Source organism: Polyodon spathula, unplaced genomic scaffold (assembly GCF_017654505.1).
Source record: "Polyodon spathula isolate WHYD16114869_AA unplaced genomic scaffold, ASM1765450v1 scaffolds_1544, whole genome shotgun sequence".
NCBI classification, from domain to species: domain Eukaryota; kingdom Metazoa; phylum Chordata; class Actinopteri; order Acipenseriformes; family Polyodontidae; genus Polyodon; species Polyodon spathula.
In genome coordinates this window covers 1-25,000 of record NW_024473021.1, presented here as the reverse complement: position 1 = coordinate 25,000, position 25,000 = coordinate 1, and the positions used below count along the sequence as shown (strand labels likewise).

At 48.6% G+C, this 25,000-nt stretch overlaps 4 protein-coding genes and 1 long non-coding RNA gene across 8 annotated transcripts; all 5 read left to right on the top strand.

The window, feature by feature from the left end:
- Window positions 1-1,898: 1,898 nt before the first annotated feature.
- Window positions 1,899-4,886, top strand: LOC121309845. The gene is made up of 3 exons (XR_005948706.1): window positions 1,899-2,047; window positions 2,908-2,994; window positions 4,270-4,886. It is a non-coding gene; the product is annotated as an uncharacterized LOC121309845 (long non-coding RNA).
- A 19-nt stretch (window positions 4,887-4,905) lies between these two features.
- Window positions 4,906-10,241, top strand: si:dkey-92i15.4 (pro-interleukin-16). Of its 3 annotated transcripts, XM_041242991.1 has the most exons (6): window positions 7,150-7,236; window positions 7,830-7,988; window positions 8,298-8,396; window positions 8,748-9,009; window positions 9,322-9,447; window positions 9,672-10,241. In XM_041242991.1, exons 2-6 carry the CDS (start codon window positions 7,896-7,898, stop codon window positions 9,827-9,829), a joined length of 738 nt encoding a protein of 245 aa, XP_041098925.1. In that variant the 5' UTR covers window positions 7,150-7,236; window positions 7,830-7,895; the 3' UTR covers window positions 9,830-10,241. The 3 variants fall into 3 exon arrangements, with proteins under 3 accessions (XP_041098923.1, XP_041098924.1, XP_041098925.1); XM_041242989.1 differs by lacking the exons at window positions 9,322-9,447; window positions 9,672-10,241 and having other exon boundaries at window positions 4,906-7,236; window positions 8,748-8,839; XM_041242990.1 differs by lacking the exons at window positions 8,298-8,396; window positions 8,748-9,009; window positions 9,322-9,447; window positions 9,672-10,241 and having other exon boundaries at window positions 4,906-7,236; window positions 7,765-7,922.
- Window positions 10,242-10,833: 592 nt separating this feature from the next.
- Window positions 10,834-14,802, top strand: hax1 (HCLS1 associated protein X-1). 2 transcript variants are annotated; one of them, XM_041242985.1, is made up of 7 exons: window positions 10,834-11,207; window positions 11,994-12,187; window positions 12,332-12,531; window positions 12,960-13,023; window positions 14,037-14,143; window positions 14,298-14,394; window positions 14,535-14,802. In XM_041242985.1, the coding sequence occupies exons 1-7, from the start codon at window positions 11,137-11,139 to the stop codon at window positions 14,627-14,629; spliced, it is 828 nt and encodes a 275-aa protein (XP_041098919.1). In that variant the 5' UTR covers window positions 10,834-11,136; the 3' UTR covers window positions 14,630-14,802. The 2 variants fall into 2 exon arrangements, with proteins under 2 accessions (XP_041098919.1, XP_041098920.1); XM_041242986.1 differs by having other exon boundaries at window positions 10,836-11,207; window positions 12,332-12,477.
- A 1,686-nt stretch (window positions 14,803-16,488) lies between these two features.
- On the top strand, window positions 16,489-20,584 carry LOC121309842 (aquaporin-10-like). The gene is made up of 6 exons (XM_041242988.1): window positions 16,489-16,865; window positions 17,877-18,003; window positions 18,529-18,666; window positions 19,335-19,453; window positions 19,923-20,140; window positions 20,220-20,584. The coding sequence occupies exons 1-6, from the start codon at window positions 16,779-16,781 to the stop codon at window positions 20,416-20,418; spliced, it is 888 nt and encodes a 295-aa protein (XP_041098922.1). The 5' UTR covers window positions 16,489-16,778; the 3' UTR covers window positions 20,419-20,584.
- A 283-nt stretch (window positions 20,585-20,867) lies between these two features.
- Window positions 20,868-24,440, top strand: LOC121309841 (aquaporin-10-like). The gene is made up of 6 exons (XM_041242987.1): window positions 20,868-21,594; window positions 22,601-22,727; window positions 22,855-22,992; window positions 23,094-23,212; window positions 23,491-23,708; window positions 23,973-24,440. The coding sequence occupies exons 1-6, from the start codon at window positions 21,508-21,510 to the stop codon at window positions 24,208-24,210; spliced, it is 927 nt and encodes a 308-aa protein (XP_041098921.1). The 5' UTR covers window positions 20,868-21,507; the 3' UTR covers window positions 24,211-24,440.
- The last annotated feature ends 560 nt before the right edge of the window (window positions 24,441-25,000 follow it).

The window sequence follows — 25,000 nt, the reverse complement described above, 5'->3', positions numbered from 1 at the left end:
ACTAACCGTACCGGGCTCCGCTATGAAGTCGGTGCAGAGATAGGAAACTTGATCCGATGCGTCAGCGACGCGGTGAGTGAATGGGGACACGCAGGTATTTCCAAAGCGCAGTGAACGTGAACGCGGGACAAACGGCGGGGTCTCTGCAGATTTGCAACGCTGATCTTGAGCCGGGAAACTGCGCTTCATGCCGCTGCTTCCTCTCTGTGCGGCTTCAGCGTTGCGCAAATGCGCTTTGCATTAAAATCGACGAGTGTCTGATCGAATGACAGTTTCTCTTGATATCAGGGTAGAGAATGTGTTAATCAGAAAGATCTGTTGGCTACCTGCATCGCATCAATATCAGGGTCTAGTTCTGCATATTATAAAGACATTTCAGAGGGCTGTGTCTCATCAATATCAGGGTCTAGTGCTGTATATTATAAAGACATTTCAGAGGGCTGGATCTCATCAATATCAGGGTCTAGTGCTGTATATTATAAAGACATTTCAGAGGGCTGGATCTCATCAATATCAGGGTCTAGTGCTGTATATTATAAAGACATTTCAGAGGGCTGGATCTCATCAATATCAGGGTCTAGTGCTGTATATTATAAAGACATTTCAGAGGGCTGGATCTCATCAATATCAGGGTCTAGTGCTGTATATTATAAAGACATTTCAGAGGGCTGGATCTCATCAATATCAGGGTCTAGTGCTGTATATTATAAAGACATTTCAGAGGGCTGGATCTCATCAATATCAGGGTCTAGTGCTGCATATTATAAAGACATTTCAGAGGGCTGTGTCTCATCAATATCAGGGTCTAGTGCTGTATATTATAAAGACATTTCAGAGGGCTGGATCTCATCAATATCAGGGTCTAGTGCTGTATATTATAAAGACATTTCAGAGGGCTGGATCTCATCAATATCAGGGTCTAGTGCTGTATATTATAAAGACATTTCAGAGGGCTGGATCTCATCAATATCAGGGTCTAGTGCTGTATATTATAAAGACATTTCAGAGGGCTGGGTCTCATCAATATCAGGGTCTAGTGCTGTGTATTATAAAGACATTTCAGAGGGCTGGGTCTCATCAATATCAGGGTCTAGTGCTGTATATTATAAAGACATTTCAGAGGGCTGGGTCTCATCAATATCAGGGTCTAGCGCTGTATATTATAAAGACATTTCAGAGGGCTGGATCTCATCAATATCAGGGTCTAGCGCTGTATATTATAAAGACATTTCAGAGGGCTGTGTCTCATCAATATCAGGGTCTAGCGCTGTATATTATAAAGACATTTCAGAGGGCTGGATCTCATCAATATCAGGGTCTAGTGCTGTATATTATAAAGACATTTCAGAGGGCTGGATCTCATCAATATCAGGGTCTAGCGCTGTATATTATAAAGACATTTCAGAGGGCTGTGTCTCATCAATATCAGGGTCTAGTGCTGTATATTATAAAGACATTTCAGAGGGCTGGATCTCATCAATATCAGGGTCTAGCGCTGTATATTATAGACATTTCAGAGGGCTGGATCGCATGAAAATAAATAGCTCGTAGAATGTGCATTTGGTGTCCTTGTTTGGCGAGCCAGGATGGAGGTCTGGCTGTACAGTAAGGATATGTGTTTGTATCGGTGTGTTTATAGAGGGGTTCTGAACACAGCCACGGGATGAATCCTCGACGGGTTAGTCAGGGTTCTGCAGGTGTAAAGAAAAAGCAAAAAAAAAAAAAAAAAAAAGAATAGAGAAAGGAGACAGTGAAAAGCGCTCTTGGAAAAGGAAGGTGTTTTTAGGGAATGGGAAAACGAAGCTAAGCACAGAGGTAACAGATTCACAGGAACGGACATCTGCTGTTATGAATTGATTTCATTGGCAGGGTTTTGTTTTCGGGATGCTCTCTCTCTCTCTCTCTCTCTCTCTCTCTCTCTCTCTCTCTCTCTGTTTAACCGGTTCGTTCACTCCTGCAGGTTGTAAACACAGTACAGGTGTCTGTGGCTCCAAGCGTTATTAAAATCTAAGTGTCAGGAAGGGACAGACAGATCGACACAGCGCCGGTAAGAGCATGAAATCGAGTCTTTTTTTTATATAAGTTTGTTTTCCTTTTTTTGTAATTACATTTTCAATTAACAGACAGTTGAATAAGAACTTGTTTTATGTGTGTAGCCATGTTAGTGTGACGTCATTGTCAGCTGTTAAGACATTTCAGAGGGCTGGATCTCATCAATATCAGGGTCTAGTGCTGTATATTATAAAGACATTTCAGAGGGCTGGATCTCATCAATATCAGGGTCTAGTGCTGTATATTATAAAGACATTTCAGAGGGCTGGATCTCATCAATATCAGGGTCTAGTGCTGTATATTATAAAGACATTTCAGAGGGCTGGATCTCATCAATATCAGGGTCTAGTGCTGTATATTATAAAGACATTTCAGAGGGCTGGATCTCATTAATATCAGGGTCTAGTGCTGTATATTATAAAGACATTTCAGAGGGCTGGATCGCATGAAAATAAATAGCTCGTAGAATGTGCATTTGGTGTCCTTGTTTGGCGAGCCAGGGTGGAGGTCTGGCTGTACAGTAAGGATATGTGTTTGTATCGGTGTGTTTATAGAGGGGTTCCGAACACAGCCACGGGATGAATCCTCGACGGGTTAGTCAGGGTTCTGCAGGTGTAAAGAAAAAGCAAAAAAAAAAAAAAAAAAAAGAATAGAGAAAGGAGACAGTGGAAAGCGCTCTTGGAAAAGGAAGGTGTTTTTAGGGAATGGGAAAACGAAGCTAAGCACAGAGGTAACAGATTCACAGGAACGGACATCTGCTGTTATGAATTGCTTTCATTGGCAGGGTTTTGTTTTCGGGATGCTCTCTCTCTCTCTCTCTCTCTCTCTGTTTAACCGGTTCGTTCACTCCTGCAGGTTGTAAACACAGTACAGGTGTCTGTGGCTCCAAGCGTTATTAAAATCTAAGTGTCAGGAAGGGACAGACAGATCGACACGGCGCCGGTAAGAGCATGAAATCGAGTCTTTTTTTTATATAATTTTGTTTTCCTTTTTTTGTAATTACATTTTCAATTAACAGACAGTTGAATAAGAACTTGTTTTATGTGTGTAGCCATGTTAGTGTGACGTCATTGTCAGCTGTTAAGACATTTCAGAGGGCTGGATCTCATCAATATCAGGGTCTAGTGCTGTATATTATAAAGACATTTCAGAGGGCTGGATCTCATCAATATCAGGGTCTAGTGCTGTATATTATAAAGACATTTCAGAGGGCTGGATCTCATCAATATCAGGGTCTAGTGCTGTATATTATAAAGACATTTCAGAGGGCTGGATCTCATCAATATCAGGGTCTAGTGCTGTATATTATAAAGACATTTCAGAGGGCTGGATCTCATCAATATCAGGGTCTAGTGCTGTATATTATAAAGACATTTCAGAGGGCTGGATCTCATCAATATCAGGGTCTAGCGCTGTATATTATAAAGACATTTCAGAGGGCTGGATCTCATCAATATCAGGGTCTAGTGCTGTATATTATAAAGACATTTCAGAGGGCTGGATCTCATCAATATCAGGGTCTAGTGCTGTATATTATAAAGACATTTCAGAGGGCTGGATCTCATCAATATCAGGGTCTAGTGCTGTATATTATAAAGACATTTCAGAGGGCTGGATCTCATCAATATCAGGGTCTAGTGCTGTATATTATAAAGACATTTCAGAGGGCTGTGTCTCATCAATATCAGGGTCTAGCGCTGTATATTATAAAGACATTTCAGAGGGCTGGATCTCATCAATATCAGGGTCTAGTACTGTATATTATAAAGACGTTTCAGACCCGTGTAGTTATATAGTCCACCTTTACAAAGCATCTATAAGCATGCTGTTCACAAAGAACACAACCATTTTAATGCAACAGCACTAGCGTCCAAACCACACGAGTTATTTTGGAAGCGGGTTTGTTTTTGTGGAAACACCTTTTCCTTTCAGCTGTCTATTTTCATACAACACAGGATCTTCCCAATTCCAAAACAAGAAAAAAAGACCAGTGCAGTTTTGTCTTTATTTGTGAATTGTCTCGTTGATTGCAGACCCTGCTCTCTCGCCTCCTCGGTTTTATATGTGAAGCTGTAATATAACAGCGCAGTGCTCAAGCTGCTTGATTAATTACACTGTCATTACAGAGCTGTTTGTTCTTATTTAGTTGCTGCTTCAGCCACTAACCTGGGTCTGATTTACTGAGTTTGTTTCTTTTAAATTACTTTCTGATTTCAGGGTTTCGTCAAAACAGGAGAAGGGGAGAAGAAAAGGAGGATGAAGGAAAAGAACACAATAAAAGAAAGATAGAATCCCAGATGTGTATCGATCCCTGTGCCAATGAAAAGGAAGCAGAGAAAAGCAAAGACGAGAAGCAACGCTGTCACTGGATTCGTTTAAGCGCTCGGGGAAATCCAGGTGTTTTTGGAAGGCGTCTTGCCTTTTTTGAAGAGCTTTTCAAACTCTTGAATACAAGCAGAAGCCAGATTAAGCCTCTGGAAATTTAAACCAGTATTGTTTTTTTTGTTATGCATTTCTAGATAGACAGATAGATAGATAGATAGATAGATGTTACATACCTATACGTGTGCTTCTCTACTAGGGGGGGAAAATAAAAGTTTTTCCAGGGCAATTTAATTTAAAACAAAAAAAAAATTCTACTGTGAATTTTTTTTTTTTAATAAATCATAATGTGGACTCCCCTGGGTGTGTAAGATCTATCGCTGGATACTTGATGCAGTCTTTGCAATACAACACAAGTTCGATCAGCAAACACAAAGCGTTTGCTGCAGAGTCTCTTCCAATAGGACCTTGTTTGTTTTGCGTCAAAGGATGGAGCACAAGGAGGTGAAGTGACTCTCTCAGGGTCACACACACACACGGGGAGTCAGTGGCTGAGCCGGGATTTGAACCTCCTGGTATCAAGCCCCCTTTCTTTAACCTCTGGACCAGCGAGCCATCCTTTATTTATCTCTTATGAGAAATTTATTTCTGCACAAGCAGGGTCCCACAAGCCAAGCCAAACCCTAACAGGATGGACCTGCGTGAGAAGCTCTATCCCCTCCCTCTGCTGAACGACTCTGCCCAGTCCGTCCCCGTCCCAGCGGGCACTCCTCTGCCCCCAGCGACAGGATCTCCCGCCAGCGCGGACCGGGAGGAGCTCCCCTCGAACCCCGGCTCTCTGGGCGCCGGGAATCCCCATGCCGTTCCCCAGCAGTTTTCCATCAGGCCTCTGGGATCACGGAGAACTTGCCCCGAAATCCGGAGCAGCAGCCTGCGTCTGCGTCGGGATTTCTTCGAGTCGTGGGGCGCCGACGGAGAATCCAGACCCGGAAAGGAAAGAAAGTCTGGCTCCTTAGGAAAGGGATCGGCGCTGCCCGTGCCTCGGAAACCACCCGCAGAAAAAATCGCCGCTGTGGTGAAGCGTCGTGGCAGTTTAAGTTTTTGGCAGGATCAAGGACTTGTGGATTTTACCAAGACCGGACACCAAGAAGATCCTAAAGACAGCAGAGCGCATGTAGCCAAGGGCTGGAGCTCTGAGCTTGATCACATTAGGAACAGACCACAGCCTAGCGCCTTGACAGCTGAAGGTTTACCTAGAAGGACTGGATCACAGCCTTCTGTACCTGCGACAGCTGGACCTATTAAACAAGCAGCCGAGCAGAGAGTTGGGTTTGGAACTACTGTTGCTGCCGAAGCCTGGACTAAAGCAAACGAAAGGGGTTCTGGATCTCGTATCCCAGACCAGGAGGGTCAACGCCCCAGGCTGGGGGTCGGTGCTAACGGAGGGAACCTGGGTTCGAATCGGTGGAGCGGCGGGAAGGGTTTGGGCGACATGAGGACGGTCGTTTTCAAGAGCGACGCTTCGGCGACCCTCAAGTTTGGGGGGCGGCCGGGCAGCGCGGTGATGGAGCCGGACTGGTTTCGGAGCAAAGCAAAAGTGGACCTGAGGAAACTGGAAGTGGCGAGTGAATCCAGTCCGGGACTCTCCAGGGAGATCGGGGCCAAGCCCGTGAAAGCCGTCGTGGTCGTCAGCCGGAGCCCGAAGCTCAGTTATTGCCGAGCCGTGGAGCGACGCGGGCCGCTGAAGACAACATTAGTAAAGCCAGATCCAGTAGAGAAAATATCCGGGCAGAAGCTCCAGAGCTCTGAAACCAAGCGGAGAAGCGACTCCAGAACCAGGAAGAGTTTTGGCAACACCCAGGGAGATCCGGAGTGGATTCCAGGAGCGGATGAGATGGATCACAAGGGGAAAAGACCTGGAGGAACGGAAAGGAGGAGAGGGGAAGGTTCTGGAGGCGATGAGCAGAAGGCTGCTGTGATAGTCCGGAGTTTGTCGGTCAAAAATCGGATCAAGTGTTTTGAGATGCTGGAAAACCAGACTGGAAAAGAAGGACCAGCTCAGCCAGGCAAGGGCAAGCCAGGCGCGGCTGGGGTCTCCTCTTTGCAGAAGAGTTTTTCCAACAGGGAGGTCTGGCGTCCGGGGAAGGAGACCCCCTGTACGGATTTGGGGAGGGGAGGGAGGAAGCCGTGGGAGAAGTCGGTGGTCCGCACAGTTTCTCTCGACGGCCGCGTGAAGAGGAAGAATCCGCCGTCGCCTTTCACCGCCAACGGAGAGTCCCGGAAGGAGAGGAACGCCGGGAAAGGAAACGACAGAGTCGCCAACCAGGGAAGTTCCGAGCCTCCGAATCCCAGATCGGCAGCGGGGTCCCGGGGAGACGATCATCTCGGGACGCGCCCCTCGAGGAAGCAAGAAGAAGAAGATGAAGAATTATCGGATGCGAGCACCGTGGGGAAGGAGCGGGCGGAGAGCAGTTCTAGATCGGAATCCGACCGGGAAGTGGTTCTAGATTCCACAGAACCCGACAAGAATCGACGACACAACCCAAGCTCCTCCTCGGATTCCAGAGTGGTCGACGAGGCAGCTTCAGGTCTAGAGTCCTGCTCGGTCCAGCCGGGTCGGGCTGGGGTTACCCCAGGCTCTTTGTTGGGGTCACAGAAGCTGGGTACCCCCTCTTTTCTTCTGACCTCGTCTCCGGTGGTTCGAACTGCGAGGCCTGATCCCGCTGGCTTCGGAAGCTGGCCCGGTTCCCTGCCGCAGTGGACCCTGGACCAGTCTGATGGTTCTGGTTCTGACTCGGAGGACTCTGTGTTGACCCCCCCCAGTGAGCTGAGCCAGGCCGACGGCAGGAGCTTCTCTGTCAGGTACAAGAACTCAAATAGAGAGACGGCTCTTTCTTTAAGCGAAAACATATATATATATATATATATATATATATATATATATATATATATATATATATATATATATTAATATTGACTTATATTTGAATAGAACTATCTATAGACATTTATAATAGGTATTTATATCCATAAATATGGTATCTGAAGATCTTTATATAAATTCAATAGGTGTGTGTGTGTCTGAAGAATTAGATATATATATATCATATATATATATATCTATTATATATTATAGATATTATCTATAGATATCTTTTGAGGTCTATATCGAGCATTAAATCCTTTATCCTTTATTTGTTAATTATTATTCCAAAAGCTTTTGACAATTGCTTCTAAAAATGTTTTCAAAAACTATGAGAAATAATAATGATTAATAAATAACTAATATATCAAATTGATATAGCAAGTTATAGATATATAGATAGATAATGCAATTGATCATTGTTTCAATTAAAAGTGTAAGCTTCATGTTATTTTTAACATCCACAGAATACACTGCATTGCAATGAACGTGTCCCAGTGTCCCCCCCCCCCCCCCCCCCGTCTCGTTGCAGCCTGCTGAGTTGCGCGAGTTTGGGCTGGATGGTCCCAGAGACCGCGCTGCATCCCTCAGCTCCAACATGTCCGCCCTGTCCTTCGTATCCCTCATCCCCGGGGAGGAGCTGGACAGACTGCTGGAGGAAGTCAGGGAGCTGGGGGACGAGAGCCTGCAGGTAGTGTCTTCAACACACCTAGAACCGTCCAGAAACACACGTCAAGCTGACCTAGAACACATCTATCACACGCTGCAGCACTCCTGCCTTCAAACACCTAGAACGTGCCTTCACCACACCTGGAACATGTCCAAAACACCTAGAACCACACCTCGCACCAGGCCTTGAACCTGCCTTTGACACGCCTAGAACCACAGCACTTATAAACCTGGAACCTGTCTTCAACCCGCCTGACACTTCAGTAATTATCAACAGATGCTTGTCTTGCACTCAGCCCTTCGCTGACGCATCTTCTTGTCCTCTCGGCAGCGCGAGACAGATGTCCAGGTGGTGGTCCTTCACAAGGAGGAAGGGGCGGGACTCGGGTTCAGCATCGCCGGGGGCATCGACCAGAACAAGCCGGTGACGGTGAGCGGTGCCGCTGGCCCGTCCGAGACGCGCGCTGCCCCAGAGCAAAGACCTTAGCCTGCTGAATTCACTCCACGCTGCTCTGCAGCAAAGAACACTGACCACATGCATAAGACTAGCATTCATTCATGCATGAGTTAAAACTGCTCTCAACCCCCCATAATCTCTCTCTCTCTCCCCTCTCCCCTCTCTGTCTCTCTCCTCTCTCTCTCTCCCCTCTCCTCTCTCTCTCTCTCTCCTCTCTCTCTCTCCTCTCCTCTCCTCTCTCTCTCTCTCTCCTCTCTCTCTCTCCTCTCCCTCTCTCTCTCTCTCCTCTCTCTCTCTCCCCTCTCCTCTCTCTCTCTCTCTCAGGTCCACAAGGTCTTCCCTCACGGAATGGCGGCCCAGGAAGGAACGATCCAGCAGGGAGACACGCTGCTGTCAATCAACGGCAGCTGCCTGCGAGACTCCTTCCACTACGAGGCGCTGCAGATCCTGCGCAAGGCCCGCCTCCCGGCCCAGGCCATCGTGGTGCTGCAGAAAGGGGGCGTCGGCGAGCACCAGGCACACAGGGGCCCCTCCCCCAGCCTCGCTCTGCCCAGCGCCGCTACCGCCAAGCAGGGCCGCGGAGCAGGTGAGAGGCTTTTATCCAGAGAGACTCGCAGAGACCAGGAGGGTGAACTCTGCATCATCAACAACTGCTGCTGCTGCTGCAGAGTCTCTTCCAATAGGACCTCGTTTGTTTCACGTCTCGTCCGAAGGACGGAGCACAAGGAGGTGAAGTGACTCGCTCAGGGTCACACACACACACACAGGGAGTCAGTGGCTGAGCTGGGATTTGAACCTCCTAGTATCAAGACCCGTCTGTAGCCGCTGGACTCCCAGCCTCCTGTTTTGAAGGGAGGTTTTGATGGACTAGCGCTGATCCCTCTGTCTGTGTTTCCAGCTGAGCTCAACAGGATCGTCACTGTGGAGCTGAACAAGGACTCCTCTGGACTGGGATTCAGTCTGGAGGGGGGCAAGGGTTCGAGTCAGGGGGACCGGCCAATCACTGTCAAGAAGGTTTTCTTGGGTAAGTCTCACCTCTCTGTCTCTCTGTCTCTTTCTATCTCTCAATGATTTCTGAGAGCCTTGTCTCTCTCTCTCTCTCTCTCTCTCTCTCTCTCTCTCACAGTGATTCTCTCTCTCTCTCTCTCTCTCTCTCTCTCTCTCTCTCTCTCTCTCTCACAGTGATTTCTCTAAGCGCCTCGTCTCTCTCTCTGTCTCTCTCTCTCTGTCTCTCTCTCTCCCTGTCAGGAAGTCCGGCCGAGGCGGTGGTCCAGCCCGGTGATGAGATTCTGCAGGTCCACGGGCGCAGCATGCTGGGAATGATGCGGCTGGAGGCCTGGATGTGGATCAGAACCCTACCGGCCGGGCCCGTCACACTGGTGATCAGAAAGAATCCCAGAACCTGAACCGGGCCAACACTGGAAACACAAACAATAATACATTAGAGACTCCCATTGCAGAGAGCTGGAGAGCCAGACCAGGTCTAATAATAATAATAATAATAATAATGATGATGATGTTGACTCCCAGGGGAGAGCAGTCTAAGCCAGTCCAGTTTTGATATTCATGTATTTTGTGAGCTGGATGTTAATAATAAGGCTCTCTTTGCATGAATGCTAAAACCTGGCCTGGCTCAAACTGCACTGGGACGGGACTCTTATTATTATGACTCTCAGAGAATAAAGACGCCCGCACGCTTCCTTATTTCCACCCCTACACCCCTGAATCATACAGACTCCGCTGAGTTTCTCTGGGAGCTGTCGATCTTCTCAGAGCTGCCTGTTGTTTTTAAAAAATGTGAATGAATGAATGAATAAATAAATAAATAAATAATTTTAAAAAATAACTGTTTTGGCGTTTTACTGCATTAGTTTGGGACGTGGGCACCCCCTGTCTGTCACACTCCACGCTCCCAACGCTGCAGACTGTTGCCAGCTCCACAATCAATCAATCAATCAATCACTATTATACGCAGCGCCTCATAGCGGACCGCCATCGCAATGCAGGCAGTCTCTGCAGAGTCACACCGCGTCGCTAGGTGTCGCTGTTATTGTCGCTCCTCTGGGAATCTCGCAGGCAGGGTGAACGCCGATATAAGCGATATTAAACGCGTTCATGACGGCTGCTCGGTTCTAAGCGTGCTGTGCGTGTGTTTGTCTGGATTATCCGTCTATACACAGCCTGATGCGACTGATTATAACACTGCAAGCCTCCCATCGCGGATTTAATACAGTTGTAGTTATTTGCATTACGATTAGCGTGATCTCCTCGGTTCACAGCCGCAACTTTTCAAAGCTGCGCAGCAACTGTTAAGAGCTGAGCCGGGCTGCGCAGCTTTCCGCGGGGGGGGGGGGGGGGGGTTCAGTGACGTCACGCAGCCGCCCCTCGAAGGAGGCGCACCTGCGCAGAACGGCGTGGAAACCCCCCACTGTCGCGGGTGGAGGTGGCTGGACTTGCTAAGTTATCCACACTGGCTTTAGGTTCAGAAGGAAAGTCCAAAGCTTGCAAAGGCAGAGCTGCAAACCCATGCGCGTCAGATTCCCTCACCTGGCGTCGGTTTCCGGCAGGAGGTCGTCAGCGTGTAGCGTCAGCGGCGAGGGTTTGACGGCAGTGTGGCGCCGACAGCGTCGTGAACGTCCTTCAGCTAAAAAAAAAAAACAAAACATTCAGAAACAAAACTATAGCGAGAAACAAACAAACAAACAAACAAACAATGAGCGTTTTTGATTTGTTTCGAGGTTTTTTTGGGTTCCCAGGTGGTAATTTCCACGGAGACAGAAGAAGGTAAGAGCCCTCCTCGTTGCTTTATTACGTCCTGTAAATTTGAAAACTGTAGAACGTGTTAAAAAAAAATAAACAAATAAACAGGTAAACGCGCTACACATTGCATTTGTTTACTGTAGTAACCCTGCAGTGTAAATAATAATAATAATAATAATAATAATAATAGTAATACAGCTCCGATATAAGCAGGTGTGCTATATTAAAATATGCTTGCATATATATAACACGTTATTACGTCACGGCACTACAGAACCGTTTCGTTGTAGAAAACCGTGTTTGCATAATCTTCGCATTCCAGAATGGGTTAATTAGCGCACAGCCGCGTGGCAGTCTATCAGAACGCCGCGTCGCTTCTGCACCGCCTCTGAAACCAGACCGCGGGAGCTGAATCTGTTCTCAGTGCAGGCAGTCTAGCAGCGAGAGTCTGATTGCATTGATGACTTTAATAGCGCACCCGCGCAATTCATTTCAAACAGGAAAGGAGCACAGAGCCGCGCACGGGAAAACGCAGGAGGCTTTTTTTTAGAAGCTGTTTTAAGACGTCCGGTTAAAGCACAAAGCGGTCTGACATTTGCACACACCGGTGTTGTTTGTGTATCCCCGATTACTGAGAGGAGGTTGAAATCCTCACACCTTTTCTCGCTGCTGTTTTGAAATGAGTTGCATGTGCGGTCTGTGGAAGTCTTCAGTGCAGTTAGCCGGTCGCTGGTTTGCTCAGGGTGACCGTTTCCCAGGGTTTGTCAGTTCCAGTGTGCACACAGTACCAGCTGCTCTCTGCGTGTCTAGGGGCCCGTTCTTTGAGGGAATGGAGGAGGAGGAGGAAGAGGAGGAGGAGGAGTTTGACTGGTTCTTCAGCGGAGGGGGCCCGGGGGCGGGGAGAAGGGAGGACCCCGGCGGGATGCGCTTCCACGACAGACTCGGGATGGAGGAGCTGCTCCGGGGAGTGGACGACCTGTTCAGAGGGGCCTCCCGACACCGCGGTACCGTTTAATTCCTTATGCATTTCGACTTGACTTGTTTGCTGTTAGCCCAAGTTAGGCAGCACTGTAATAGTTAAAGAGAGAACGTTTTAAATAACAGGTTGATTTCCTGAGTCTGTGCTCTGTCTCTCTCTCTCTCTCCAGGGTACCCCAGTATTGGACCCCCAGATTCGGAGGCGCACAGTCAGGGGGGCTCTTCTCTCCGGGACTCGATGCTCAAGCACCCCGACAGCACCCCCGCTCCGGGAGGGGGCGCCCCTTCCCCTGCCCCCCGCACCCCCCCTCAAAAGGTGAGGAGCAGTCGAGGGCGCCTTTCAATTACTAGCAACGCAACTCTGCATCTTGTGAGTCGTCCGCGTCTTCATGTTTTTTATTTTTAATATCCTAGTGTGCATTGCATTTAAATATTGTGTGTGTGTGTATATATACTGTAACTTGTCTTTGAAAAATTGATTTTTGTTCTAGCACTGCATGAACAGATTCAATCAATTTTATTGTGCTGGAGGTCTGTGCAGAAATCAGGGGCTGGCAGTCAGGGCGAGGCTCGCTGGTGTGGGTCGGGGCTGGTTCACCATTCACAGTGAATTCACAAACAGCTGCTTGGGTTTGTGCTGCTTTTCTGAGACCCTGCGGAGCACAGCGATCCACACAGACCCAAGCAGCTGCTTCTGAATCCACTCTGAATGGTGAGTCAGCCCCCCCCCCGATCCACCCCAGCGAGCCTCGTCTGTGGAGGGCTGTGGTGAAGGGTTCAAGTGTCCTGTCGTTTCAGCATGAGGACAGCTGGAGAGGGATCGCTCCGAGACACGAGGCGGACTCGATGAAGGAGGACAAGGGTACGTCCGGGGAGGGGGATCAAAACAGCTACAGCTGTCTCAAAATATCACAATACAAAATATCACAATACAAGAGCTGTTATAAAGTACTGTAAAAGTCAGTAGAAAGTAAGATCAAATTCAAAATAAAGGACACAGTAAATAATGACCTTTCAAGAGCGAATTCGAGTCAGAGCAGGTGAACTGAAAGCAGTTCTAATTGAGAGCAGTAGTGAATACAGCAGGGTGTGGAGCAGTGCAGTGCAGTGCCAGTGCAAGCTGATGCAAACACCGGTACAGCTGGGTCCTGTGTAGTCAAGCGGTGAGGGTTACAATTGCTGTGTCTTGAGGAGGACCTCGAGTCCAATAGGACCTCGTTTGTTTCGCGTCTCGCGCCTCGTTTGCATGGTTTTAATTGACTGGAGCGATAGAAGTTAGAAAGGATCACGCCTACACTGCTGCTGAGAGGCAAGGCAAACCCTGCTCTGAGAAACAGGAAGACTCTTTTTCAGGGACATTTATGATTGAAAGCTGGTTCCAGGAGACACCCCCGGGGAGACCTAGTTTGAGGTTTGCTGTATCAAACCCTCGAGTCTCCCTGTCTGGTGTGCAGCGCAGCGTCCTGAAACCTACAGTCTCCCGAAACCAAGCTGCAAGCCGCAGAGCAGTTGCTTCGTGTTCCCTCAGATTCAGGGCTGCTGTCTCAGGAGACTCGGTCGTCCCTCTGTTAGAGAAAGGGGTCTTGATACCAGGAGGTTCAAATCCCGGCTCAGCCACTGACGCCCTGTGTGTGTGTGTGTGTGTGTGTGTGTGTGTGTGACCCTGAGCAAGTCGCTTCACCTCCTTGTGCTCCGTCCTTCGGACGAGACATCAAACAAGCGAGGTCCTATTGGAAGAGACTCTGCAGCAGCAGAGTTCACCCCCCTAGTCTCTGTAAGGGGCTTTGGATATAAGTGTCTGCTAAACGACTCATTCATAATATTATTATTATTATTGACTCATTAATAATGCTGCTCTGCACTCTGTTTCCTCAGATCTCGATTCCCAGGTCTCTTCAGAAGGTCTCGACACGATCCTCCAGCCCAAGATAAAGTCCTTCTTCAAGAGTGTCTCTGTCACTAAGATCGTGGGTCCCGATGGGGTAGGGTCTGAGGACAGAAAGAAAGAAAGACACGTGTCAAACATAGCCCAAACGCTGGTCTGCTTGACTCAGTTTAGTTTCAGTAACACTGATGAAGGCACTGGAGCCCAGACGCTGATCTGCTTGACTCGGTTTTGTCTGTCCTTGTTTGCAGACGGTGGAGGAGAGGCGCACAGTGAGAGACAGCCAGGGGAACGAGGAGACCACGGTGACTCGGACCCGGGCAGACCAGCGGGACGGAGAGCGAGACGGTCTGTACGGGCTGCAGAGACGCATGGGTTTTTTTTTTTTCAGTTTAAACCCGTTTTTAAGAAGTTTTATTTTTGAGTTCCTGTAACGTTTCCTTCTCTTGTGGCGTTTTATTGATTTCTGTTTGTTTTTCTCTTCCTAGGTGCCTCGGCGCAGTTTGCCGACACGCTGCCAGACCTGCACGACGATTTCTCCATCTTTTCAAAAATGTTCCGTCGATTTTTCAGCGGCCGTTGAGCAAGTGGGGGCCAAAGCGACTTTTGCAAACCTGTGTGTTTACCTGTACAGCAGGTGCAGAAGAAACTATATGAAGAATTCAATACAAAAAGACAGTCCAGGGCTGGGAATCAGACTCCCGCTGCACAGCAGTGTGATCCAGTCCTGCTTTCACTAGGAGTTTAATAATGAGACTCCCGCTGCACAGCAGTGTGATCCAGTCCTGCTTTCACTAGGAGTTTAATAATGAGACTCCCGCTGCACAGCAGTGTGATCCAGTCCTGCTTTCACTAGGAGTTTAATAATGAGACTCCCGCTGCACAGCAGTGTGATCCAGTCCTGCTTTCACTAGGAGTTTAATAATGAGACTCCCGCTGCACAGCAGTGCGATCCAGTCCTGCTTTCACTAGGAGTTTAATAATCACACCTGAGCTTGTTGCCTAGACACAGTGGGGGCTGATGAAGCTGGTAGCAGTAAAACCTTGACTGGATCACACTGCTGTGCAGTAGGAGTCTTGTTCCCATCCTTAATCTCTCTGTCTAAATATCCCACTGCTACCACCCATGTACTGTCGCTGTCTGCTCTATAAAATCATCTAAAAACCTCCTTCAGCCAATGACTCTGTCTATCTACAGGGATGGGAATCAGACTCCTGCTGCACAGCAGTGTGATCCAGTCCTGGTTTCACTAGCAGTTTAATAATCAGACACACCTGAGCTTGTTGCCTAGACACACTGGGGCTGATCAGACCTGGACTGGATCACACTGCTGTGCAGTAGGGTGTTCCAGCCTTGCTCTGAGTACTGGGTAACGGGGCAGTGTTGCAGTTCGATTGTATATAGTGTTTGTTTGTTATTTTTCCCTCAATGCAGGTTTGCAATGTCATGCATGTTTGTTTATTTTCCACAGCCCCAGTGGCTCCAGTGTAGCCTACCTCGTTAGTAACACCACCCGTGTCCCGCAAGAGGGCGCTGAGCGGCCGTCCCAAATGTTTCAAACCTCATGATAAAACCACCTCTCCAATAAGAACAACACTCTGCCTTTATCATTACTGTCATTTAAATGAGTAACATTTACACACACACACAGATACACACAGGGTGATTAGGAAGTATGTTTTGTGTGTGTGTGTGTGCGTGAGACCCTGAGCGAGTCGCTTCAGCTCCTTGTGCTCCGTCCTTCGGATGAGAAGCAAAACAATCGAGGTCCTGTTGGAAGAGACTCTGCGTATAATGCGCAGTTCACAGCCTGCCTCTGTAGAGCGCTCTGTGATAGGGGGCGTCCACTGCGAAAGGCGCTATATACAAATAGAGATATGTAATAATCTGTGTGTGTGTGTGTTTAAGCAGTGTATGAGAATCACAGGAAGTGTACAAAACAGCTTTCATTCACTAACAAACTCAAGTTGTATAAAATCTGAAGGTAAATAAGTAATCTGTGTCTTTTTCTTCCTTCGTTTTTGAAAGAGATGTTTTTCTAAGCTCTCTCCGACGCGGGTTTAAAACTCGCCAGGTTTGTTTTTGTTTTTTTCTATAGGACTGGAACAGCAATCCGTTATCGTCATTATTAGCATAGTGCTGGTGTGAAACGCAGATCCTGCGCCGTGTTCAATACGAGGTGCAAACAGGTGACAGAGAGGGGAATGAGAGAGGAATGAGAAAGGGGGAGAGGGAGGAATGAGAAGGGGCAGGGAGGAATGAGAGAGGGGAGGGAGAGGGAGGAATGAGAAGGGGCAGGGAGGAATGAGAGAGGGGAGGGAGAGGGAGGAATGAGAAGGGGCAGGGAGGAATGAGAAAGGGGGAGAGGGATGAATGAGAGGGGGAGGGAGGAATGAGAAGGGGAGGGAAAGGGAGGAATGAGAAAGGGAGAGGGGGAGAGGGAGGAATGAGAGAAGGGGGAGAGAGAAAAAGCAAACAAGAGCATAAAGTACAACCACTAGTATCTAGAACTTCGGACAAAATATGTGCTCGTCGTGTTGTAGTTATTAGGGTCATAGTGCATTAATTATCACCCCCCCTCCCCCGGATACAACAGCTCTATATAAACGAGTCTCGGCGAGCCTCAGAAAAGCAGGCAATTACAACATCGTGGCTGCATATGTTTATATTATATCCATATTAGATTTATTGATAATTACGCGTAACAGTTTGATATGTAAACGGTCCCGTTATGATGAAACTCAAACACAAACTGCAGTTGAGAAACAGGCTTGCGAGAGAATGCTTGGCGGAGTTCCTGGGAACATTCGTGCTCCTGGCAAGTATATGAACTCTAATATTATTAATATATCCATATATAACAATAATAATAATAATGATAATAATAGTAATACCAATTTATGAATTGGCAGATACAGGTGATCTTGTGACCGGCACGAAGGCGGTCGGTAGCTGCACAAAACTAATCATAACAAGCTAGCGAGTTTCTTTATATAATACAATAAACCAGAAAAGCTTTTAACGCGTCTGCCCTGATGATGTTAAAAACAACGGCAGCGGTGTGTTTAGAGGGTTAATACCGGCAATGCAATTTCTATTAATAACACTAATGGGAATAGATAGATAGATAGATAGAGTATATATATATATATATATATATATATATATATATATAGAGAGAGAGAGAGAGAGAGAGAGAGAGAGAGAGAGAGAGAGAGAGAGAGAGAGAGAGAGAGAGAGAGAGAGATACAGATATACAGATAGATATACAGATAGACAGATAAACAGATAGATAGATAGATAGATATACTAGATATATATATATATATAGAGAGAGAGAGAGAGAGAGAGAGAGAGAGATACAGTATGTATAGATAGATATACAGATAGATAGATACAGTATATACAGATAGCTATACAGACAGACAGACAGATATACAGATAGATAGATAGATAGATATAGATATAGAGAGAGAGAGAGACACTGTGTATAGATAGATATACAGATAGATACAGTATATACAGATAGCTATACAGATAGATAGATAGGTAGATAGATAGATAGATAGATAGATAGATAGATAGATAGATATTTTATCAGTAGTGGTCGCTTCGTTATTAATTTCTAGTTCGCTTATTTATGTTTTTTATGAATATTCTGCATTCTGGGGGACAGGCTTAATGGTGACAATGAGATATTTGAGTGGAAAGGCGGCTGTTCGTTTCTTTCTGTGTGAGGCATGTGTGTGAGCTGCTTGCGAAGTCCCGACCGCTGCTTCTAATTTATTGATTTTATTTTTTATTTTTTTAATGTCTATTTTCTCTTTAGCTGTTTGGATGCGCGGCAGCGGCGCAAGTGAAGACCACCAGCGAGGCGAAGGGTCAGTACCTCTCCGTCAACCTGGCGTCCGCGGTGGGCGTAATCTCCGCCGTCTACATTTCGCGAGGAGTCTCCGGTACGCTGTTCATTTTATTCATTTTAAATCGTCTTTGTTTTTGTTTTCTTTGCTTTGAGTAAGCGAGGCGCTCCGAGCAGCTCAACAGTGACCCGAAACATCGAGCTGGAAAAACACTCGCTCTGCGCCACAGGATAGCTTAACGCAGCGCTCCCCAGCCCCGGTCCTGGGGAGCGCCCTGGGGAGCCCCTGTCCGTCTGCTGGCTTACATTCCAACCGAGCTCTCAGATTACTGAACCAGACTCTTAATTGAACTGAACACTTGCTTAATTAGACAATTAGTTCAAGTTACTTATAAAATGTTCTAGCTAACTTGAAATCTGCAGCTGTTTAAGAGCTGAACGCAAGTAAAAAGGTCTGTCAGTTCAGTTCAGGGTTTAGTTCAGTATTTGAGAGTTGAATTGGAATGAAAACCAGCCGACACACACGGGGGGGGGGGCTGGGAATCCCTGACGTCACGTAGCTTACAATGAGACGCAGCGTTGTGACCCCGCCCTGTGTCTTTCTGCACCCCCTTCTCTCCAGGAGCGCACCTGAACCCCGCCGTCTCTCTCAGCTTCTGTATGCTGGGGAGGTTCGAGTGGAAACGGTTGCCTTTTTACATCCTCTTCCAGATCATGGGAGCCTTCGCGGCGTCTGGAACGGTCTTCTTACAATACTACGGTGAGTGAAGAGAACAGAAAGGGGGCTCCCTCCAGTCCAGGGCAGGCTTGAGGCACGGAGACTGACCTGCTCCATCCCTCCCTCCCTCACCCCCGTAAGAGAAAGGGTGCTCCCTCCAGTCCAGGGCAGGCTTGAGGCACGGAGACTGAACTGCTCCCTCCAGTCCAGGGCAGGCTTGAGGCACGGAGACTGACCTGCTCCGTCCCTCCCTCCCTCACCCCCCTAAGAGAAAGGGTGCTCCCTCCAGTCCAGGGCAGGCTTGAGGCACGGAGACTGAACTGCTCCCTCCAGTCCAGGGCAGGCTTGAGGCATGGAGACTGACCTGCTCCGTCCCTCCCTCCCTCACCCCCCTAAGAGAAAGGGTGCTCCCTCCAGTCCAGGGCAGGCTTGAGGCACGGAGACTGAACTGCTCCCTCCAGTCCAGGGCAGGCTTGAGGCAAGGAGACTGACCTGCTCCCTCCCTCCCTCGCCCCCCTAAGAGAAAGGGTGCTCCCTCCAGTCCAGGGCAGGCTTGAGGCACGGAGACTGACCTGCTCCCTCCCTCCCTCGCCCCCCTAAGAGAAAGGGTGCTCCCTCCAGTCCAGGGCAGGCTTGAGGCAGGGAGACTGACCTGCTCGCTCCTGGTGATTTTGATAGCACTGTTCTTCCTGTCCCTGTTCTCTGCACAGATGCCATCATGCACTACAGCGGGGGCAATCTGACCTTCACTGGCCCCTTAGAGACGGCCTCGATCTTCGCTACCTACCCCAGTGAATATCTCTCGCTTTCAAGTGCATTCGTAGACCAGGTAGAAGATCCATTGCAATGTGTGCTAGAGGCCAGAGTGCTGCAGGGGGGAACAGATTCATGGTTACACTCTGGTGTAACAGCAGACCAGCATTTCTGCTAGTGCCTTCATCAGTGTTATTGTGCTTTGCATTGCTTCCCTATACCAGACCTCTCTGTGCTTTACCAGACCTCTCTGTGCTGTACCGGACCTCACTGTGCTGTACCAGACCTCTCTGTGCTTTACCAGACCTCTCTGTGCTGTACCAGACCTCTCTGTGCTGTACCAGACCTCTCTGTGCTGTACCAGACCTCACTGTGCTGTACCAGACCTCTCTGTGCTTTACCAGACCTCTCTGTGCTGTACCGTGCCTTCACTGTGCTTTATTACACTTGGCTGTGTTTTTTCCTGTGCGGGGAGGCTGTATAAGAGCCTCTCCATCCCCCTGCACCGCTCCTCACTCCTCTCTCCCTGCCCCTCCCTCGCCCAGGTGATCGGCACAGCCACCCTGCTCCTGTGCATCCTCCCGCTGGATGATTCCCGGAACAGCCCGGCTCCCGAGGGTCTGCAGCCCCTGCTGGTCGGCTTTGTGGTCCTTGGGATCGGCATGGCCATGAGCTCCAATTGCGGGGGAGCCATCAACCCAGCCAGGGACCTGGGGCCCCGGTTGTTCACCGTGGTAGCGGGCTGGGGCCCCGGAGTGTTCACGTAGGTACAGCGCCGAGCGGCCGCAGCGGCTCAGCCTGCCTGCACAGACCCGGCTCTCTGAAGCTCTTTCTCTCCACAGGGCTTTTGAGAACTGGTGGTGGGTTCCCGTCGTGGCCCCGCTGATCGGCGGGGTGACGGGGGCGTCGCTCTACCAGGTTTTCGTTGAGCTGCATCACGAGGATCCGGAGAGGGACCAGCCCGAGCCGAAGGCGCGAGAGAACGGGGTGGCCCGGATCAATCCAGGGGACTGCGGTTCGTACCTGACCAGCAAGTTTTGAAAAAACGTTTTTATTATTTATTTTTTGAAGGAAATCAGAAGAATGCAAGAAAGAAAATGACATTCTCAAAGCTTAGCTCCCTGCGTGGTTCAACTTTGTATTTTACACTGATGAAGGCACTAGAACCCCGACACTGGTCTGCTTGACTCAGTTTAGTTTCAGTAACACTGATGAAGGCTCTAGAGCCCCGACACTGGTCTGCTTGACTCAGTTTAGTTTCAGTAACACTGATGAAGGCTCTAGAGCCCCGACACTGGTCTGCTTGACTCAGTTTAGTTTCAGTAACACTGATGAAGGCTCTAGAGCCCCGACACTGGTCTGCTTGACTCAGTTTAGTTTCAATAACGCTGATGAAGGCTCTAGAGCCCCGACACTGGTCTGCTTGACTCAGTTTAGTTTCAGTAACACTGATGAAGGCTCTAGAGCCCCGACACTGGTCTGCTTGACTCAGTTTAGTTTCAGTAACACTGATGAAGGCTCTAGAGCCCCGACACTGGTCTGCTTGACTCAGTTTAGTTTCAATAATGCTGATGAAGGCTCTAGAGCCCCGACACTGGTCTGCTTGACTCGGTCTCTTCTAGTTTCACCTCAATAATAACACCTGTGCCATTCTCCTTACCCCTTGGAGTTGGGACATTGCAGAAAAGACGACGCCTCAGTTAGTAGCTTCTAGGAAACTAAAACGCTCCCTTTCAATGACATAAAGTTGCAGCAGAATTGTATAGAATTGCATTTTTTTGTATGTATATGTGCATTACAAAGAGGGTATTGTCTTAGTAAACTGACTGTGCTTTACCGCCCCCATGCCTGCAAAAATGTTAAACTGTAAAAAAGCAAAAAATAATCTAAAAAAGATTTGTGTTGATACTTGGAAGAAAATAAAACTACAGTCTGTCGTCGCTTGTTTTTCTTTCTCTGAGTCGTTATCAATGAATCTGCAGGAATCTGTATCGTAATGTTTATGGGCGATGGGGGGGGGTTAAAGTCTGTGAGCTCTCAGAACTCTGTCTGTCACACTCACGCACACACACGCACGCACCCTCTGTGCTTCTCCCTGCTCGCTCCTGGAGGATCGCTCAGATTGAAGGAATGGACAGAGTGAAGGAGATGTTGAGAGTGAGGAACGCTCTGGTGCGGGAATGCTTCGCAGAATTCCTGGGCGTTTACATCCTGATCGTGAGTACTGCGTCTGGAGGAGCAGGGTACAGAACAGGGGAGCAGGATACAGAGCAGCGTACAGCACAGGGGAGCAGGGTACAGCACAGGGGAGCAGAGTATAGCACAGGGGAGCAAGGTACAGAGCAGGGCACAGCACGGGAGCAGGGTACAGCACAGGGGAGCAAGGTACAGAGCAGGGCACAGCGCAGGGAAGCAGAACACAGCTCAGGGGAGCAAGGTACAGAGCAGGGCACAGCACAGGGGAGCAGGGTACAGAGCAGGGCACAGCGCAGGGGAGCAGAACACAGCTCAGGGGAGCTGGGTTTTTCGTAGGGCATGTAAAGTCTTATTTAGAGTTTATAGGGGGGGGGGCAGATGCTCAATAGTGTCAGAAACAGAAAAGCGATCAACCTTCGAACTGCGTAGATAAGACATCCAATAACACTAAATCTTTACGAGGCATTGAGAAGCCTGGCTGATTATTAAGATTCAGCTCTCTCTCACCTCCCTCTGTGTCTCTGTTTCTGCCGCGCTTTCAGTTTCAAAAGCATAACTAAGTCTGGCTCCGGATCCTTCCAGAATATTTTCAGGTTTAATTGCAGAAGTGATTCCAGAGAGAGAGATTATTTGAGACCAGAGCGAAGTGTCGCTGAAGGCTAATCCACCTCCCTCTGGAGGCCTGGGCTCCAATCTGAGAGGGATAGAGGGCACAGACAGACAGACGGTCTCAGAGGAAGAAAAAAAAAACTGAGCCCCAAACGGGAAGACAGTCGCAGAAAGATACCGCAGAACGATATTCAGGTGTGATTCAGGCATAGGGGAATTCATTCTGGACATTATTTTTAAAACGGATACAGACAGACACACACACACACAGACAGACAGACAGACACAATGAATTCAGAACTCAGAGGAAGCGCAGAAGATATTCAGGTGTGATTCAGGCCGGGAATTCATTCTGGACATTATTTTAAAACGATATCTTTTATTATTATTATTATTATTTTTTTTTTTTCTCCTGCAGATTTTCGGGTGCGGCGCCGTGGCTCAGGTCACGACTAGCAGTCAAACCAGAGGCGAGTATCTCTCTATCAACCTGGCTTTTGCATTCGGAGTCACGTTTGGTGTGCACGCCTCCCGCGGCGTTTCAGGTAAGGCTCACCTTAACAAAAATAACCTGTACCGCTTTCACATCCCGTGTGTCTAATTACTGCGCACAGGCAGAGCCGCGTTACTTCACATAGTCTCTCTCTGTGTGTGTGTGTGTGTGTGCTGCAGGAGCCCATCTCAACCCTGCCGTTTCCCTGGCCATGTGCTTGCTGGGCCGGCTGCCCTGGCAGAAGCTGCCGGTGTACGCGTTCTTTCAGCTGCTCGGGGCATTTGTTGCTGCTGCCACGGTGTACGCGCTGTACCGCGGTGAGGAGACATCACGTACTGAGAGATAGGTATATATATAGTCCGTGCTATTCCTGGTGATTTTGATAGTGCTGTTCTTCCCGTCTCTGTTCTCTGCACAGATGCCATCATGCACTACAGCGGGGGCAATCTGACCGTCACTGGCCCCTTAGAGACGGCCTCGATCTTCGCTACCTACCCCGCACCCTATCTGTCCATTTTCAATGGATTTGTGGATCAGGTATAAGGAGCCGAGTCTAAAGTCTTAACTGTTGTGCTGTGCTTTTACCAGGGGGATAGGGGACAGCTATAAACTGTCAATAACCATACTCCTTTCTACTCTCTTCTCCCCCTCTCTCTCTCCTCTTCAATCCCCTCTCTCTCTTTCCTCTCCTTTCTACTCTCCTCTCCCCTCTCCAATCCTCTCTCTGTCTCTCCTCTCTACTCTCCTTTCTACTCTCCTCTCCCCTCTCCAATCCCCTCTCTCTCTCTCTCTCTTCTCTCTCCCCTCTCTCTCAGGTGATTGGCACTGCCGCTCTGCTCCTGTGTGTTCTGGCGCTGGGTGACTCTCAGAACAGTCCCGCTCCAAAGGGGCTGGAGCCGGTTCTGGTGGGATTGTTGGTGCTGGTGATCGGACTGGCCATGGGCTCCAACAGCGGGTACGCCATTAACCCCGCCCGCGACCTGGGACCCCGACTGTTCACCTGCGCGGGGGGCTGGGGTTTGGAGGTGTTTAGGTGAGTGTGTACCTGCGGGGTGTGATCCCCTCCATTTCCACCAGGGGGCTCTAGATTCTACTTAATTTCCAAAACGTTCAGACTCCTACTGCACAGCAGCGTCACCCAGTCCAGCTTTCAACACCAGCTAGCCAGTGTGTCTAGGTAACAAGCTCAGGTGAGTCTTATTATTAAACTCCTAGTGAAAACCAGGAGCGGATCACGCTGCTGTGCAACGGGAGTCCTGTTCCCACCCATGTAGTGCTGTTATTTTCTCTCCGGCAGCGCTGGGAGACACTGGTGGTGGGTTCCCTTGCTCGGTCCCATGGTGGGCTCTTTGGTCGGGACCGCTGTGTATTACCTGCTTATCGAACTGCATCACCCAGCCCTGAAGGGGGCGCTAGAGGACTGTCGAACCATGAACAACAAATACGCCATCGAACTGGAGGAGGAGACCTCCAAACCCGGAGAGGTGGGGCCAGAACACGATCAACCGGCTGTAGAGCCCCAGAAACTCTCTTAAAGAGGAGTGAATGCACAGTCATTGCAGAAACGGTCACTGCTGGGCTTTCACGAGCCGCGTCGAACGCTTTGAAACACGTTCCGGCAAAACTGTGTTTTCATTTAGCAGCTTGACCAGTTATCCTGTACCAGAACCATGCCACCTAAAACTCTTAGCCTGTGCTTTACAATGCTTCCCTACACTTTACCACACCTCTCTGTGCTTTACAATGCTTCCCTATGCTTTACCAGCCCTCTCTGTGCTTTACAATGCTTCCCTATGCTTTACCAGCCCTCTCTGTGCTTTACAATGCTTCCCTATGCTTTACCAGACCTCCCTGTGCTTTACAATGCTTCCCTGTGCTTTACCAGACCTCTCTGTGCTTTACAATGCTTCCCTATGCTTTACCAGACCTCTCTGTGCTTTACAATGCTTCCCTATGCTTTACCAGACATCTCTGTGCTTTACAATGCTTCCCTATGCTTTACCAGACCTCTCTGTGCTTTACAATGCTTCCCTGTGCTTTACCAGACCTCTCTGTGCTTTACAATGCTTCCCTATGCTTTACCAGACCTCTCTGTGCTTTACAATGCTTGCCTATGTTTTACCATTATTTTGAAGAGTTGTTTCCGAAGTCTGTTCTCATGAAAATGTATTACTGAATAATTTTGAGCCACGTTGAGCTGAGACTGACGAAGTCTGTCAGTCTGTGTGTCTGTCTCTGTCTGTCTGTCTGAAGTTACTTTCTCTCTGTATCCGTGCAATAATAAAACAGAAGCTCTTTAGCACTGCTGAGTCTGTGTGGCTCTTA

Bases quoted from the DNA above. Each gene is read 5' to 3' on its own strand.
- si:dkey-92i15.4 (XM_041242989.1), top strand. From the start codon at position 5,066: ATGGACCTGCGTGAGAAGCTCTATCCCCTCCCTCTGCTGAACGACTCT. The intron at 7,237-7,829 runs GTACAAGAACTC...GTCTCGTTGCAG, and splicing joins GGCAGGAGCTTCTCTGTCAG to CCTGCTGAGTTGCGCGAGTT. The intron at 7,989-8,297 runs GTAGTGTCTTCA...TCCTCTCGGCAG, and splicing joins TGGGGGACGAGAGCCTGCAG to CGCGAGACAGATGTCCAGGT.
- hax1 (XM_041242985.1), top strand. From the start codon at position 11,137: ATGAGCGTTTTTGATTTGTTTCGAGGTTTTTTTGGGTTCCCAGGTGGT. The intron at 13,024-14,036 runs GTACGTCCGGGG...CTGTTTCCTCAG, and splicing joins CTCGATGAAGGAGGACAAGG to ATCTCGATTCCCAGGTCTCT. The intron at 14,395-14,534 runs GTCTGTACGGGC...TTCTCTTCCTAG, and splicing joins GCGGGACGGAGAGCGAGACG to GTGCCTCGGCGCAGTTTGCC.
- LOC121309842 (XM_041242988.1), top strand. From the start codon at position 16,779: ATGATGAAACTCAAACACAAACTGCAGTTGAGAAACAGGCTTGCGAGA. The intron at 18,004-18,528 runs GTACGCTGTTCA...CCTTCTCTCCAG, and splicing joins CATTTCGCGAGGAGTCTCCG to GAGCGCACCTGAACCCCGCC. The intron at 19,454-19,922 runs GTAGAAGATCCA...TCCCTCGCCCAG, and splicing joins CAAGTGCATTCGTAGACCAG to GTGATCGGCACAGCCACCCT.
- LOC121309841 (XM_041242987.1), top strand. From the start codon at position 21,508: ATGGACAGAGTGAAGGAGATGTTGAGAGTGAGGAACGCTCTGGTGCGG. The intron at 21,595-22,600 runs GTGAGTACTGCG...TTTCTCCTGCAG, and splicing joins TGGGCGTTTACATCCTGATC to ATTTTCGGGTGCGGCGCCGT. The intron at 23,709-23,972 runs GTGAGTGTGTAC...TCTCTCCGGCAG, and splicing joins TGGGGTTTGGAGGTGTTTAG to CGCTGGGAGACACTGGTGGT.